Source organism: Anolis carolinensis, chromosome 2, assembly GCF_035594765.1.
Source record: "Anolis carolinensis isolate JA03-04 chromosome 2, rAnoCar3.1.pri, whole genome shotgun sequence".
Classification (NCBI taxonomy): domain Eukaryota; kingdom Metazoa; phylum Chordata; class Lepidosauria; order Squamata; family Dactyloidae; genus Anolis; species Anolis carolinensis.
The window spans coordinates 211,301,197-211,317,911 of record NC_085842.1 but is presented as its reverse complement, the minus strand read 5'-3'; the positions used below and the strand labels follow the sequence as shown (position 1 = coordinate 211,317,911).

The window sequence follows — 16,715 nt, the reverse complement described above, 5'->3', positions numbered from 1 at the left end:
AAGAGAGCCCTTGAAAAATTGGTGCAAGTTCAATAGTGAGTCCCACTCTGCTTAGGAGAAATCACAAACACACATATTCTGCAAGAAAGCAGGTCAATTTTTTTATTGGTTACAGCTGCACATATGAGTCCAGGTCCAGGCATCAACAAACTCACATGCTGGTCTATGAGCCACAAAACCCCAGTCCCTATCAGGAAATGAAACATAGTCTATGTGGGACTCCACATGAATAGGTGCCCGGTGTGGTTCCCCTGCCCACTGGGGATGTGGCAAAGATATATGCCCTGATGATGGCTATAAGCTTATCTGCCCTTGTTGGCAGGATCATCTTCCTTACTGATGCAGAATCTAAACACTTTCCTTTTGGATCTGGATCCCATGCCAACTATCTCTGCAAAGTTGTGAAAAAGTATAGCATTTCATATGCAATTGATTACAGAATGTATACAACAATCTAGATCAGGTATCCTTAACTTATGGCCCTCCAGCTGTTTGGGCCTCCAACTCACAGAAGCCCTAGCCAGCTTTTTCAATGGTTACTAATTGGGGGGGTTGGAGGCCCAAACAGCTAGAGGGCCACAAGTTGAGGATGCCTGTAGTAGAAGAACAATTGAAAGCATGAAGCTCTGAAGCCAAGTGTGGCTGGTTCACTGGGGATCTAACATATAAGGCAGCACCTGACCAGAATGAAGCCTTCATCCAAGCTACTGTGGTTCCACTCACCAACTAATGAATCCAAATTCGCCCAGCAATAAGTCATGGAGCATTTTTCTCAGAATGGAAGTTAGAGCTTCCAGTCACATAACAACATGACACCTCATCTACTGATCCCTCCTTTGTGCTTCGTGTTTCCATTTATAGGAGGGATGGACAATGTGTAGTCCTTCAGATGGTGTTGGACTGACACTGCCCTCATCCCTAGCCAGCAGAGACCATGATGGGGAATGATGCACAATCCTTGTGAACTCCTGATTTATATAGAAAGCTTACAGGAGCCATGTAAAAAAAAGGACATCAAATTACTCCTTCCCCTAAATCAGGGGTCCCCAAACTAAGGCCCGGGGGCCGGATGCGGCCCTCCAAGGTCATTTACCTGGCCCCCGCCCTCATTTATAATATAATATTTTTATATCAGTTTTAATAATATAATACATTGTATATACATATAATATTGATAATAATATTATCATTTTATACAATACAAAACTAACAATAATATCATATAATAATATTAATTATATGTTATATATTACATATAATATTAGTTCAATATAGTATAATGCTAATATTGTGCTATGCTAATAATATAATATATTATATTATATAATATATACAGCTGCTCTGAGTTCCCTTTGGGGTGAGAAGGGTGGGATATAAATGTAGTAAATAAATGTAGTAAACGATTTTGGACTTAAATAAATAATTTTGGACTTAGGCTAACCCAAAGTCTGAAATGACTTGAAGACACACAACAACAACAACAATCCTAATTAACCTGACTATCTCATTGGCCAGAAGCAGGCCCACGCTTCCTATTGAAATCCTGATATGTTTATGTTGGTTAAAATTATTTTCATTTTTAAATATTGTATTGTTCTTTCATTGTTATTGTTGTTGTTTTGCACTAGTAATAAGATATGTGCAGTGTGCATAGGAATTTGTTCGGTTTTCCCCCCCAAATGATAATTCGGCCCCTCAACAGTCCAAAGGATTGTGGACCGGCCCTCTGCTTTAAAAGTTTGAGGACCCCTGCCCTAAATGGTTAGAGGTTTCCTTAAGTCTCTTGCTCGGAGCCATCCTCCTGGGCCCTGGGTTTTCTTGGATCCAGCCCCTGAGGCAGGAATCTTCCTTGGCGTGGATTTGTTTCTTTTTTGTGGTAAATCCATAGACTTTCCAAAAAGGCACGCCAGATAATAACGATTCACTATAGTGCGGGTGCAGTATTTCTGATAAACTGGCCTAAAGGGCCAGTGGAAGGAGAGGGGATAATAAAAATAAAGAGTTATTGAGCATATTCAAATTGCAAACATCTCCCATTTTTGAAAAGAAAACTCTTCCGATAGGTGAAACTGTCAGTCAATTCAAAATACAATGAAATGTACTCATGCTGAAAAACGATTTGACAGAGAAAGGTATTGTTTGTGTGTATAATGAATAGCCTCTTTCTTCCCAAACTGGGTCCAAGATGGTAAAACCATTAAGATGGTTAATAATTTTCTAGGCTTTGAATAGTTCCTCATACTACTTTTATTTCCTGACTTTTTAATGAATAGTTTTTAAATTGTTTTAAAGTCTATACTATTTCTTTATTTATTGAGGTGGACTGGGAGATCTGTGTATGTTAATGCAACGTTGACACATTAATTATATTTTTATAAAAACTTCTGTATATTTTAAATCTGTATTTGGTTTATTGTGTGCCAGCTGCTTTGAGGTGGAAAGGCATTGTCACCACCACAACTATTGTACTTTAGCTATAGGCAGTCCCCAAATTATAGATAAAATAGGTTCTGTAGGTTTGATCTTAAATGGAATTTGTCTTTAAGCCAGAACAGGCATATTTATTAATTACAACTTCTGTGAGATATATATATATATATATATATATATATATATATACACGCGCATGCTTTGGATAGCATAAGGAAGGGTTGTTTTGCTATCTGTGTGCTCTGATTATAAGGTTTCACATCACTTTCTGCCTCTGTGATAATAAGCTTTGGGAAATTCTGTGTTGTTGTGGAAACAAGGACTGGTGTGATAGCTTCAGTGGAGACACCTTTTCTCCATAGGAGCTGTGGTGGCACAATGGCATAAACCCTTGTGCCAACTGAACTGCTGACCTCAAGATTGGGTTGCTGACCTGAAGGTCAACGGGACGGGGTGAGCTCCCGTCTGTCAGCTCTAGCTTGTGGGGACATGAGAGAAGCCTCCCAGCAGGATGGTAACACATCCGGGCATTCCCTTGGGCAATGTCTCTGTAGAGGGCCAATTCTTTCACACCAGAAGCAACTTGTAGTATATTCTCAAGTAGCTTCTGACACGATTAAAAAACCCTTTCCCTCATGATAATAACACTTTCAGAACTAAAATTCCCTTCCTAGGAGTAGAGTTCTCTCACTTCCTATTGTCTCACGGAAGTCGGATATTTGTAACTTGGAGACTGTATGTGCTTAGTTATGTCTTACTTATATCTGCATAACGAAGTACTGTCTACCTTCTCCCTGCCCTGCAATCCACCTTATACGCCAGCATCTGGCTGAGTCAAATAAGATCCCGACTGTTTAGGATACAAGAAAGATGACATTTGCACCTCATTCTGTCAGCCAGCAATACTGCAACAAGGAAATGTGACAAGGATCATTCTTCTGATTTGCAACATCACTTGCTTGGTGTACGTGCGAGGTGAAAATGTCATCCTTCTTCTGCCTTGATCAGGCACTGAATGGACCTTCTTTACCTGATCTGGCTCTTCAGCTGGGCTGGGATAGCACTTACACAGGTTAACAGCAGTTTTATTGAATACAGAGCAGTTATCTATACCGATATGTAATGAATTTGTAACTTTATACCAATTAACAGTCAAATATCACAACTATTTTAATCAATGTCATCATCATTCATTCATTCACTTCATTTCTATCCTACTTTCTCTCCAGAGCCGAAACTCAAAGTAGTTTAAACATTAAAAAAGACTATATGGATAAACATTTACTAAAGAATATCATCAAAATGTGGATTGTCAATAACATGAATTTCCTTTCATCAAACAAACAAACAAACAAACAAAACAATAAAGTGATGGGCTTCATTGTGGAATTCTCAAATTCAGAATTGAAAAAGGTCAAAATGCTGGACTAACAAGATGGGTGAATTGAGCAATCATTTAGACCAGTGGTTCTCAACCTGTGGGTCCCCAGATGTTTTGGCCTTCAACTCCCAGAAATCCTAACAGCTGGTAAACTGGCTGGGATTGCTGGGAGTTGTAGGCCAAAACACCTGGGGACCCACAGGTTGAGAACCACCAAATTTCAGGGCTATAGGTTATGTGGGTACAAGAAGATCTGCATTTCCCATTCTTTTATACTATTGTTTGCTTTGTTCTGAATAGGGGCACTTGAAGGCTACAAACAGTCTGAAATTTAAGAGAACTACCAGTAAGGACACTAGGGACTCTTTGACATTGCACAATTATAAAACTATTATTCCACTTTAAGTGCCACATCCTGGAATTTGTGGTTTGGTCAAAGGCACCAGAGGAGTCCTCCAGTTGAGGATTCTTAAGTTCCCTTCCACACAGCTGTATAAATCCACATTGAACTGGATTATATGGCAGTGTGGACTCAGATAATCCAGTTCAAAGCAGATACTGTGGATTATCTGCCTTGATATCCTGGGTTATATGGCTGTGCAGAAGGGCCCTAAGTACTCCTGCCCAGATGGCCACAAAGCCCATGGCAACACTGGGTTTTCTTGATAACTCTGAGTATTCCCTGACTTTGCTTAGTGATGAGCAAAACTGAGTAAAGAACAACCTCACCTCGATAATTACCAGATTTCCCCATGTGTCATGAAGATGCAGAGCAAGTATGGGTATATGTAGATTTTGTATTTTGTATATGTAGATATAGCCTTTGTCTCACATTATTGCCTCCACTCCAGTTTTTTTCAAGCTGAAAATTTCGGGGGGGGGGGGGGTTGAACCCCTAACCTTGGCTACAGCTCTGATTCTACTCACCAAGCTTTCATGTTCTTTGTGCTTGCAACGATTTTCTTAACACACAGTGCATCATCTACAATATCATCATCCAGAAAGTCTGCACAGTAGTTAAGAGAGACCAGTTAAAAAAAGCAAATGCCAGGGATGGGTAAAATTGATGAAGGTGTATTGGGAAAATATAATATTGGAATATTGTATTGGAAACCATATATTGAATGTAATTCATATTAGAAATAGGAATAAGCAAAATATATAACCACAGCAGAATGTGAACATATATCACCCAAAATAATTCTGCACTAGTAATTACCTAGTCTCCTCATCGCAGAGACCAAAGTTCAACCCTAAATGGCAGAGACATCTGTTAAAGCATCAATAAGTCAGATAAGCTCTGTGCCAGTGGACGGAATACAAATCAAGGCTTTTGGGTGTCAAAATAAGCTTAAGGTAACCTGGCGCCATGAAGGGGCTAATGGATCCTAAAAATGCCTGGATAGGGAAATTCCTCAATTAATGGGACCCCAGAAAGCCTAGATAGGGGAATTCCTTAGATAAAGCCTAATGAAGGATCAGAGGTCTTGAAAGGAGCTTATGTTTTAGGAAAATGCAAAAGTAGCTTTTAGTAAAGTGCAAAAGTAAGACTTTTTTGACACTAATGGATGATGGATAATGCCTAATAATGACACATGCATACATTGGAAAAGGTCCGGTGTTTCTTTGTTCGGTACCCTTGCTTTCCTGATTACAGGAAAGGGTCCTTCCTATGCTTATTCTCTGTGACCACTGAGAATAAACATTCGTTTTCTGCAGCACTTGGAGCTCTCTTTGTCTCATTGCCTCATAGCCTTTGTCTGCCGTTTCAAAATAAGAACAAGGAAAAGGATGCCATTGAAAAAGTGCAAAGTGGCTTTCTTAATATACTACTAAATAATATCCCAGAATACTTGTAAGGTATCTAAACAAACACAAAATAGTCTATGCGAAAGGAGAACTGTAATGACCAACTAGCATATAGTGACACCAAAATCCCCAATACAAAGTTCAATACAGTAGCATGAAAAGTACAATGAAAAAGGAGCAACTGCTCTCAAACAGAAAGTATCTCAGTCTGATATCAGTCCCAATGTATGTAAGCTTCAGGGGTCCACGTTCGATAAGAAATTCTTCCAAAAGAAGTAAACAAGTGAACAGATGGTTGGTCACGTAGCTATATGCAAGACAGAGAAGATAATAATGGAGTACCACTCTCAAAACAAAAAGTCTTCACAAATAGAGTCAATAGGGGTTTCCGTGTTTTTTATACCCTGTTTCAGGGGGAAAAAAACTCCCCTTCTTCAGGTGAGTCACGTCTATAACAAGACATAATATAACAAGCAACTTACCAGCAATACTATAATAAGTAAACATAGGTAGGATAACCCATATATCTAACAGTATACTCACACTGTGCCTGATGGCATCAAGGGGAACTGACTCTGCTGATAGGGATTCTAACAGCGAGTAGTTCTAAAAGTTCAGTAAATGATTTAAAAGGATACTTGATGGCTTAAAGGAAGCAGCTGAAAGTAAGTGATTCATTGAGTCCCTGAGGGAAAAAAGTCTTAAATGTAAAGATCCAATACATTTCCCTTTGGGATAATAGTTTTTCTAAGTCCATGTGTGGTTTCTGTGTGAGACATTCCAAAGCACAAAACTTAAAAGAGGTAAAGGAGTTGGGTAAAATGTTGGGTAAAATGAGAAAATAAAAAGGATTCTGTTGCAAAGTGTTTAATTCTAGACTTGTGTTCAGAGATTCTGGTTCTTAAAGGTCTAGTTGTTTTTCCCAATGTACCATAGGTCACACTCGCATATCAAAAGATAGATGACATGTTGAAAAATGTTTGAGTGTGGTACCCATTTTATTCCTGTGGTTATATACTTCTTTGGTCTTCCACACTTGTCTGCAGCACTTACAGTGTCCACAAGCATAGTGACCTCTTAAATTACTTTTAGAGGTGTTATTAGGAGTTATTAAATCTGTGTGTACTTTTTGTTTTGAGAGCAGTGCTCCATTATTATCTTCTCTATCCTGCATATAGCTACGTGACCAACCATCTGTTCACTTGTTTACTTCTTTTGGAAGAATTTCTCATTGAACTTGGACCCGTGAAGCTTACATACATTGGGACTGATAGCAGACTGTGATACTTTCTGTTTGAGAGCAGTTACTCCTTTTTCATTGTACTTTTCATGCTACTGTATTGAACTTTGTATTGGGGATTTTGGTGTCACTATATGCTAGTTGGTCATTACAGTTCTCCTTTTGCTTAGACTATTTCTTAATATGCTACACAGGGAGAGTATATTCAGATCTCTCATATCTGGGATTAGGGGCATATGATTTAGTGGCTCTCTGATTTAATAGTAGCCCATGATATCTAACATCATAAAAATAAGTTGTTTTTATTTTGAACTTCCAAAGGCAAAGACAGAGAGGAAAGGTACTCACTATCACAGGATGTGTTGCATTTGTTCGGAGACTTATGCCTCCCATTATTGCACCATTCAAGGCCACTTATTTGAAAGATCCCATAGCGTGGAGTGCCTCTTGTGTTCTCGTAGTAGAAAGTGTCAAGTTTGCTGGAGTAATCAGCAGCACAGACAACTAATAAAGAAGCAAAGGGTGACATCTAGTAAAGAAGCAGAGATATATGCAATAGCTTTACTTTCTAAAATCAATTCTAAAACAGTGAAATAGGAAAGAATTTTTAAAAATGTATCCTAGAACCACAGAGTTGCAAGATGCTGTAAGGGTCATCCAGTAGTCATTCTTTTGAAAATGTACACATTATTTTTTTTTAAAATGTCAGTCTCAAAATTAGTTTACATATTTTCAAAATATTTATTTGTAAAAATTCACGCTCCTGAACAACATTCTTGAATCTAGGGTCCCGTCCAATATTACAAAAATACCACATAGTACATATAAACAGGTAAGAACTCTCAAAATATTCTTGGTATTTCTAAGACTTGTAAATTTCAAATTTCTCACTGATTCTTTTGAAGCTTGCTATTTGATAGGTATGTATATGTATATACAATATTGTCAGCTCACCACAGCCGCTCCTGAATGAACACACGAGACTCTCTGTGGTATCACCAGGAACTTTTACTGTAGGAAACATGAACATCAGAAAAGCCAAGAATGGGAGGCTCCGGCCAACCCTCCTTTATATACCCTCCCCCTCATTTGAACAGTCTCTTCCCGCTCAGTAAAACCCCGCGCAAATTCCCCGCCAAGTCCATCAGCCGTTTCTCCTCCGAGTCCTGGGACGCAGGTGTCTTATCAATGTCAGTGACCCTGAAACTCAGAGCCACATCCAGGCTCTAGTAGCAGGGTTCTGACATGGCGTCCTCCTCCCCTTCGTCCTGGAAGGAAAAGATTAAACACAACTATTGTTCTCCGCTGTCCAGAGTTCCTTTATACTTTTTTAACAGGCTGCAATGGAATACCGGGTGTACCTTTCCTAGGTCCTTTGGTAGCCTCAGCTCATAGGTCACTTCGTTTATTCTTTTTGCTACCCTGAATGGCCCTATATAGCGTGGAGCCAATTTCTTGGATGGGAACCCCAATTTCAGGTTTTTTGTGCTCAGCCAAACCAGATCTCCTTCGCCCAATTTGTCCCCCTCTCGGCGCCTACGATCCGCAAAGAGCTTGTACTTCTTTTGTGTTTCCCGCAATGCCTCTACCACGGTTTGCCACCCTTGCTTGATTTTGGCCGGCCATTCCTCGTCGGTCTGGCCCTCCCCTTCCTTCCACTCGGGTAGCCTGGGGAAAGGTGCCACCTCCTGTCCGTATACTATTTCGAATGGGGCACGACCTGTGGCCGAATGTACGGCCCCGTTAAAAGCCATCTCAGCAAACGGAAGAAGGTCCGCCCAATCATCCTGTCTATAATTGGTGTACATCCTTAAGAATTGGCACAGTGTCTGTTGGGTACGTTCGACCCCCCCGTTGGTCGCGGGATGAAAGGCCGAGCTCAGGTTCCTTTCTGCTCCTAACAGCTGTAAGAATTTTCCCCAAAATTTTGCAGTAAATTGGACTCCCCGGTCACTAATTATCTTGTCGGGACACCCATGTAGGCGATATACATGCTTCACATACAAATCAGCAAGTTTTTCAGCTGAAGGGAGTTTTGGCAGAGCCACAAAGTGTGCCTGTTTTGAGAATAGGTCCAATATTGTCCAAATGTATCTGTGGCCTCTGCTGGGGGGTAGTTCGCCTACAAAATCCATGGCTACGCATTCCCATGGCCTCATGGGCTCCACCACCTTCTGCAATAGCCCCTGGGGCTTCCCCGGTGGTGTTTTTCCCTCTGCACATAATTCACACTGCGTGACGTACCCCCTGGCGTCTTTCCTCATTCCGGGCCACCAGCATTGTTTGGCCAACAGTTTAATAGTCCTGGTGGGGCCTAGATGACCCGCACCCTTGTTATCATGGTACTTCCTTAACATTTCTCGTCTTAAACATTCAGGAATATACAATTTCTTATTTACAAACACCAAATCCCCACACAATTCTCCCTTTTCTTTGTTTGTTTGTAACCATTTGTCCATTCCATACGCTCGCTTCAACTCTTCCTCCCATATTTCTCCTCCCCCCGTGGAAATGGCAGTACGTTTGTTTTCTTTGGCCGCTTGTGCTCGAGTTAGTACTGCCAGGCCCCATTGCTTATCAAGAAAAATACTCCCTTCAGATTCCTGAATTCCTCCCCCGTGCTGAGGCATCCGAGAGAGAGCGTCAGCGAGTATATTATGTTTCCCCTGGAAGAATCTGAGTCTGAAATCAAAACGGCTGAAATATTGGGCCCATCTAATTTGCTTCGCTGATAGTTTACGAGGGGATCTTAGATACTGTAAATTTCTATGGTCAGTCCACACCTCAAACGGTGTTCCACTTCCTTCCAGAAAGTGTCTCCAGCACTCTAGTGCTTTTAGAATCGCTAAGGCTTCTCTCTCCCAAATCGGCCAGTTTTTTTCTGTATCGCTAAACTTTTTTGACAGATAGCCACATGGCTTCAGGTTCCCCCCCTCGTCTTTCTGTAGCAGAACTGCCCCATATGCCCGGTCTGACGCATCGCAATGTAGTACAAAGGCCTTAGACATATCAGGGTGCTGTAGGACAGGCTCCTCAGTAAAACGCTTTTTAAGGGCTTCGAAAGCTTCCTGGCATTCTATTGTCCAGGTCAGTTTGGCCCCTGGGGCCTTCACTTTGGCTGTTTCTCCCCTACCTTTAGTCTTTAACAAATCCGTTAATGGCAAAGTGAGGCGCGCAAAGTCCTTGATAAATGTTCTATAGAAGTTTGCGAACCCTAGGAAGGATTGCAGCTGCTTCCGTGTTTTGGGGGCTTCCCACCCCCTCACGTCTTCTACCTTCGCAGGGTCCATCGCCACTCCCTGGGAGGAAATCCTATACCCCAGAAAGTCTATCTGGTCTTTATTGAACTCGCACTTGGCAAGCTTCGCATACAGTTTTGCTTCTCTCAACTTTTGCAGGACTTCCCTGACTAGTTCTATGTGTTGCTCCTTAGTCCGAGATACTAACAATATGTCATCTAAAAAAACAAAGACTCCCTTGTACAACAATGGATGCAACACTTCGTTGATTAATTGCATGAACGCGGCGCCTCCGCCGCACAAACCGAAAGGGAGCACACGATAATTGAATAATCCGAATGCACAGGAGAAGGCCGTCTTCCACCTGTCCTCTGGTTTAATCTGCAATTTATGGTACGCTTCAATTAAGTCCAATTTAGTGAATATCTGTCCCTCCGATAACTGGGCGATCAAGTCCTTCACTAAAGGTAGGGGGTATTTATTTCCAGAACTGATTGCATTTAGGCCCCTGTAGTCAATGCAGAGCCTCAGCGTTTGGTCCTTTTTGCGCCTGAACAACACAGGCGCCCCTAGAGGGGAATTTGAAGGCTCTATGAAACCCCTCGCTAGGTTTTTATCAATGTATTTTCTCAGTTCCTCCTTTTCCCTAGCCGACATTGGGTATATTTTTGCCTTAGGAAGCTCTGCTCCTGGGACTAGCTCTATCTTCACTTCAACTCTCCGCTTCGGTGGGAAACTGTCTGCTTCCTTCTCATCAAATACGTCCACAAAATCCCGATACTCTGGGGGTAATTTATCTGCCAGTTCTGCTATCCTGATAGAGTCTTCCTCCCCCCTTTTCCCCGGCTCCCTCTCCACTTCCTGGCTCCCTCCTTCCAACTTCATCCTGAAGATCATGCTCTTATCCTCCCAGTTGATTTGCGGGTTGGCCTGCCCCAGCCATGGCATGCCTAGTATAACATTATAGCTGGCTATTTGTGATATCACAAATGACACCTTTCCTTCCCAACTCCCTATCTTACACTTTACATCTTCGGCACTGTACTTAGCTAATGATCCCGATGCTGTGGATCCGTCCAACTGCGAAAAAGCTATTGGGGATTCTAGGTTCGTTCTTTCGCATCCCAATCCCTCGGCTAATTCAGGGGAGATGATGTTCCTGGAACATCCACAATCCACAAATGCTTTGCAGGTTGCTTGTTTGCTGCCACTTTCCAGCTGAATGGGGACCACTATCATGGCTTTGTCCTGACTTACCAACCCCCCCGAGTGGTGCCTCATCGGTGGTTCTTCCTCGGCGCGTTTCCCTGCCACGGCTCTTGGTTTGGGCGGGCCTCCGCCTTCCCCTTTTCTCTGCCAGCACTCGGCAGCCCTGTGGCCCAAACGGCCGCACACGAAGCAGCCCCTCCTGCTGGTGCTCACGTTCCCTGTCGGCTCCGTTCTCCTCCCGGCTGGGGTTGATCCCTCCTTCCGGCTCCCCTCTTTCATCTGCGGCCGCTGCTGTAGCCCTCCTCGGTGCCTCCTCGCCTGGGCCAGCGATGTCTCGATGCGCCCCGCCAGCTGAATCCATCCGCGCAGTGTGTCAGGCTCATCACGATGCACCGCCCAGGAGAGGATCTCCCGCCTGAGCCCCTCTTTGAAGAGTTCTATCTTTGTCACTGCAGACCATTCCGGCACCTTTTCAGCGAGGCATTGGAACTCCTCCGCATACTCAGATACCGACCTCTGCCCCTGGGAGACGGTCTTCAACTCCTCCCTCGCCCGGATCTGCTCCAGTGGATCTCGGAAACGGGTCTCCAGGGCCCCCATAAAGCGTCGGAGTGACCCCAGACATGGGTCGCGCCGCGCGTGTAGTTGAACGTACCAGCTGGCCGCTCCCCTCTTCAACACTGCACCAATGGCCCGTACCCGGCTGGATTCCGTTCTAAAAGTGTGGGCATTGTCCTCCATATAGCCCCTCACCGTGGTCAGGAAAAAATCCAGTTCAGAGGACTCTCCCCCAAACTCGATCCTTAGTTCCTCTCGTCTCGGTAGGGGTCCCTGTGGTGGCAATCCCCAATTCTCCGCCCGTCGCAAGCCCCCTTGCGGGCCAGTGGGCCCCGCTGCTGCTTCCCTTTGTCCTGTGCCACGCCCGGCATTCGCCAGGGGCACCAGGGTCTCAGTTGGGAGCGTAGCCGGGATTCTCGGAGGCTTTTCCCCTTCGTCGTCACTCTCCTCCACCCGCGTCAGGCTCGTTTGGATCTTGGGCCGGGCACCGGGCTCCTTTCGCATTTCCCTTCCCTTCGGTGCTGGGAGGTCTGCAAAGCCCTGGCTGCTTCCCATGCTCACGTCCCACATTGAGCTAGCCCGGAGTTCCCTTCCTCGCTCCGGCTCCGCCAAAACCGCCAGGCGCTCCATCGCCCTCGACATCACTGCCAGGGTGGTCTCCATCGCCGACATCCTCTCCTCCAGAAACACCATCTTTTGCGGGCCTGGGGAAGGTGAACCTTCCTCTCCTCCGGTGCTATCTCCCCGCACCACTCCGCGCCTCTGGGTTACCCCATTTGGCTGGGCATAAGCGGTGGATGACGCCAGGGCCGCCAGCTGGTGGAACTCAGCGTCCGTCTCGGGAGTTGCCCTTTCCGACCTTCCTCCTCCGGCGCCCAAGAGCTCTTCATCCTCCACTTGCATGTTACACCTCACCGCTACAGCGGGATGGTGTCCGTATTCTTGGCTTAGTGTCAGCTCACCACAGCCGCTCCTGAATGAACACACGAGACTCTCTGTGGTATCACCAGGAACTTTTACTGTAGGAAACATGAACATCAGAAAAGCCAAGAATGGGAGGCTCCGGCCAACCCTCCTTTATATACCCTCCCCCTCATTTGAACAGTCTCTTCCCGCTCAGTAAAACCCCGCGCAAATTCCCCGCCAAGTCCATCAGCCGTTTCTCCTCCGAGTCCTGGGACGCAGGTGTCTTATCAATGTCAGTGACCCTGAAACTCAGAGCCACATCCAGGCTCTAGTAGCAGGGTTCTGACACAATATATAGTATATTGTATATAATATGCAATATAAAGTACAATAATATATAATAATATAATATATTGTATATACATATAATATTGATAATAATAAAACAATATAATACTAATAATTATACAATATAATAATATTAATTATATATTAAATGTAATATTACTAATAATATTACAGTATAGTGGTATAGTACAATATCTATATATATAAAAGAGTGATGGCATCAGGGCAGTGGACAAAACAACAAAACTACAGGCCCCCCAACCTCGAAATTTGACAACACAACCCATCATCCACGCCTCTAGGTTGATACAACAAAAAGAAAAGAAAAATAAAGTCCTAATTAGAGGGAGAGCAATAATTGTTTTTATCCAATTGCTGCCAGTTTAGAGGGCTAATCTCTGCCCACTTCGTTGCCTAGCAACCAAGGGACAGCCAGGTTTCAGTTAGGGGACAGGCAAATTTAGGCCTCACTTAGGCTTCTTCCACAGATTATGTAATTTGCACTGGATTATATGGCAGTGTAGACTCAAGGCCCTTCCACACAGCTATATAACCCATTTATAATCTTATATTATCTGCTTTGCACTGGATTATCTTGACTCCACACTGCCATATAATCCACTTCAGTGTGCATTTTATACAACTGTGAAGAAAGGGCCTCATGTAATCCAGTTCTGAGCAGATAATATAAGATTAGAAATATACAGTAGACTCTCACTTATCCAACATAAACAGGCCGGCAGGATAAGTAAATATATTGGATAATAAGAAGGGATTCAGGAAAAGCTGATTAAACATCAAATTAGGTAATCGTTATACAAATTAAGCACCAAAACAACATATTATACAACAAATTTGACAGAAAAGGTAGTTCCATGCGCAGTAATGCTATGTAGTAATTACAGTAGAGTCTCACTTATCCAACACTCGCTTATCCAACGTTCTGGATTATCCAACGCATTTTTGTAGTCAATGTTTTCAATATATCATGATATTTTGGTGCTAAATTCATAAATACAGTAATTACAACATAACATTACTGTGCATTGAACTACTTTTTCTGTCAAATTTGTTGTGTAACATGATGTTTTGGTGCTTAATTTGTAAAATCATAACTTAATTTGATGTTTAATAGGCTTCTCCTTAATCTCTCCTTATTATCCAACATATTCACTTATCCAACGTTCTGCCGGCCCGTTTATGTTGGATAAGTGAGACTCTACTGTACTGTATTTACAAATTTACCGCTAAAATATCACAATGAATTTAAAACACTGACTACAAAAACATTGATTATGAAAAGGCAGACTGCGTTGGATAATCCAGAACATTGTATAAGCGAATGTTGGATAAGTGAGATTCTTCTTTAATATGAAATAATTACTGGGATAGAATAATGCAGAACAATATAATCTCTAAAACCAGGACAGTAAATAAACAGGGGAATTCCACACAGGAAACAATCGGGGCCAGCTAACACCTCCCAACAAAGTATTCCCATCATCAAAGTCTGGCAAATCCTGTTTTCTCAGGGCCACAGACAGTAGAAGCACATAAAATATCGCAAACAACACCACTCTGAAAACAAGGGAATTCCAGACAGGAAACAATCAGGGCCAGCTAACACCTCCCAACAAAGTATTCCCATCATCAAAGTCTGGAAAATCCTCTGTTTTCTCAGGGCCACAGACAGTAGAAGCACATAAAATATCGCAAACAACACCACTCTGAAAACAAGGGAATTCCAGACAGGAAACAATCAGGGCCAGCTAACACCTCCCAACAAAAAATTCACTCAGGGAGGAAACAGCCAGGCTTTAAAGCTGCAAGGCCATTACATCCTAATCATTTTTCCTAATTGCAGCATTCATACTTGCCTCCAACAAACAAACAAAAAAACCAATCAGAAATATTGTATATTCACAACCTTTAGGAAATAATATCCCCTGATGGCGCAGCGTGTTAAAGAGCTGACCTGGTGAACTTCTGGACCGAAAGGCCACAGGTTTGAATTGGGGGAGCGGAGAGAGCCCCCACTGTTAGCTCCAGCTTCTGCCAACCCAGAAGTTCGAAAACATGCAAATGTGAGTGCATCAATAGGTACTGCTCCGGCGGGAAGGTAACACCGCTCCATGTAGTCATCCCACATGACCTTGGAGGAGTCTACGGACAACGCCGGCTCTTCGGCTTAGAAATGGAGATGAGCACCAACCTCCAGAGTCAGACACGACTGGACTTAATGTCTGGGGAAAACCTTTACCCTTGACCTTAACTACCACCAATTCCTCAATACTTTATTTCCCAGACCACCAGACTTCGCCACAGCAACGCATGGCTGGGCACAGCTAGTAGTAATATATAATGCTGATATTATGCTATGCTAATAATATAATATAATGTATGTACATATAATTTGTAAGCCGCTCTGAGTCCCCTTCAGGGTGAGAAGGGCGGGATATAAATGTAGTAAATAAATAAATAAATTCAATGTAGTCCTTTAAAAATCATGTTATTTGACAATATTTATCAATATTTATCAACATCAGTCAAATATTTTAAGTTTAAAAATATACTGACTGTCACTAAAAATAACAGAGTAGCTAACAAATCTGACTTGATCAGTCTCACAACTACCAAAAAAAGGGAAGTTTTGCACTTAAAAGATGGTACTTACATTGTTCTGAGTAGATTCTGTTAAAAGGATCCATCCCTAGAAGCTTCAGTGTGTAATAGACGTCACAAGCATGATGTATTTTGGACTTATTTGTTACAAAGAGCAGGTAGAAAAAGGCAAAATTAATAAGTTTCATTCCTGTAGGTTTCTGGGAAATGGTCTCCACAGACTGCCAGGGTTTCTGTGTTACTGGGCGATAGAAAGTTGCCCAGTGACCATTCCCCCAACAAATTATATTCTTATGTCACCAGTAAGATCTGACGGGTTGACAAATAATGATAAGCAAATAGTTGGCATATCTCCAGGAGACTACATGGCTGCTGGAAGTGGTGATATTGAATATACAGTGCATGTGTGTCTGTGTCAAGTGTTAATCCTTCCTGCCAAAGGTATAGATACTAGCCATGCTGAGTTTAGAGGCACTTCAATATCTCTGTTTCTCCATGAACTTTTCCTTCATTCCGCTAATGTCTACTTTTATCCTTGAGTGGAAGCTAGGGCCCAGAACACATCTATCTAGTGGCCAATGAGAGAATTCAAAGAATCAGAAGAGATGTTCAGTGTCCTGAGAGTAAAAATAAAAATTATCTGGGATTTTCAGAAGACACCTTGCTTCAGAAGACATCTTCCTTCTGCATTGAACTATAGCAGTGGTTCTCAACTTGTAGGTCCCCAGATGTTTTTGACTTCAACTCCCAGAAATCCTAACAGCTGGTAAACTGGCTGGGATTTCTGGGAGTTGTAGGCCAAAACACCTGGGGACCCGCAGGTTGAGAACCACTGAGTTATAGGATGTAATCAGATCCTCTTCTATGGTTTTTTGATTTCCAGGGACCATTTAGAGTCTAAATCATGTGAGATGAGGAGTTGAATAGATTTGGGGTCATTCTGTGAGAGAGGTGTTTCTATATAGGTGTCTTG

General features: G+C 42.7%; 1 protein-coding gene across 1 annotated transcript; it reads right to left on the bottom strand.

The window, feature by feature from the left end:
* Positions 1-1,322: 1,322 nt before the first annotated feature.
* Positions 1,323-16,477, bottom strand: LOC103277705 (lysozyme C, milk isozyme). Its single transcript, XM_062971657.1, has 4 exons — positions 15,795-16,477; positions 7,209-7,364; positions 4,739-4,817; positions 1,323-1,959 (listed from the first exon to the last, which is right to left on the bottom strand). Exons 1-4 carry the CDS (start codon positions 15,928-15,930, stop codon positions 1,755-1,757), a joined length of 576 nt encoding a protein of 191 aa, XP_062827727.1. The 5' UTR covers positions 15,931-16,477; the 3' UTR covers positions 1,323-1,754.
* Positions 16,478-16,715: the final 238 nt, after the last annotated feature.

Coding starts and splice junctions, on each gene's coding strand:
- LOC103277705 (XM_062971657.1), bottom strand. CDS start 15,930: ATGAAACTTATTAATTTTGCCTTTTTCTACCTGCTCTTTGTAACAAAT. Junction 4,818..7,208: donor ATGCAACACATCCTGTGATA/GTGAGTACCTTT, acceptor ACTACTGTGCAG/ACTTTCTGGATGATGATATT. Junction 1,960..4,738: donor ACAAAGAACATGAAAGCTTG/GTGAGTAGAATC, acceptor CTGGCCCTTTAG/GCCAGTTTATCAGAAATACT.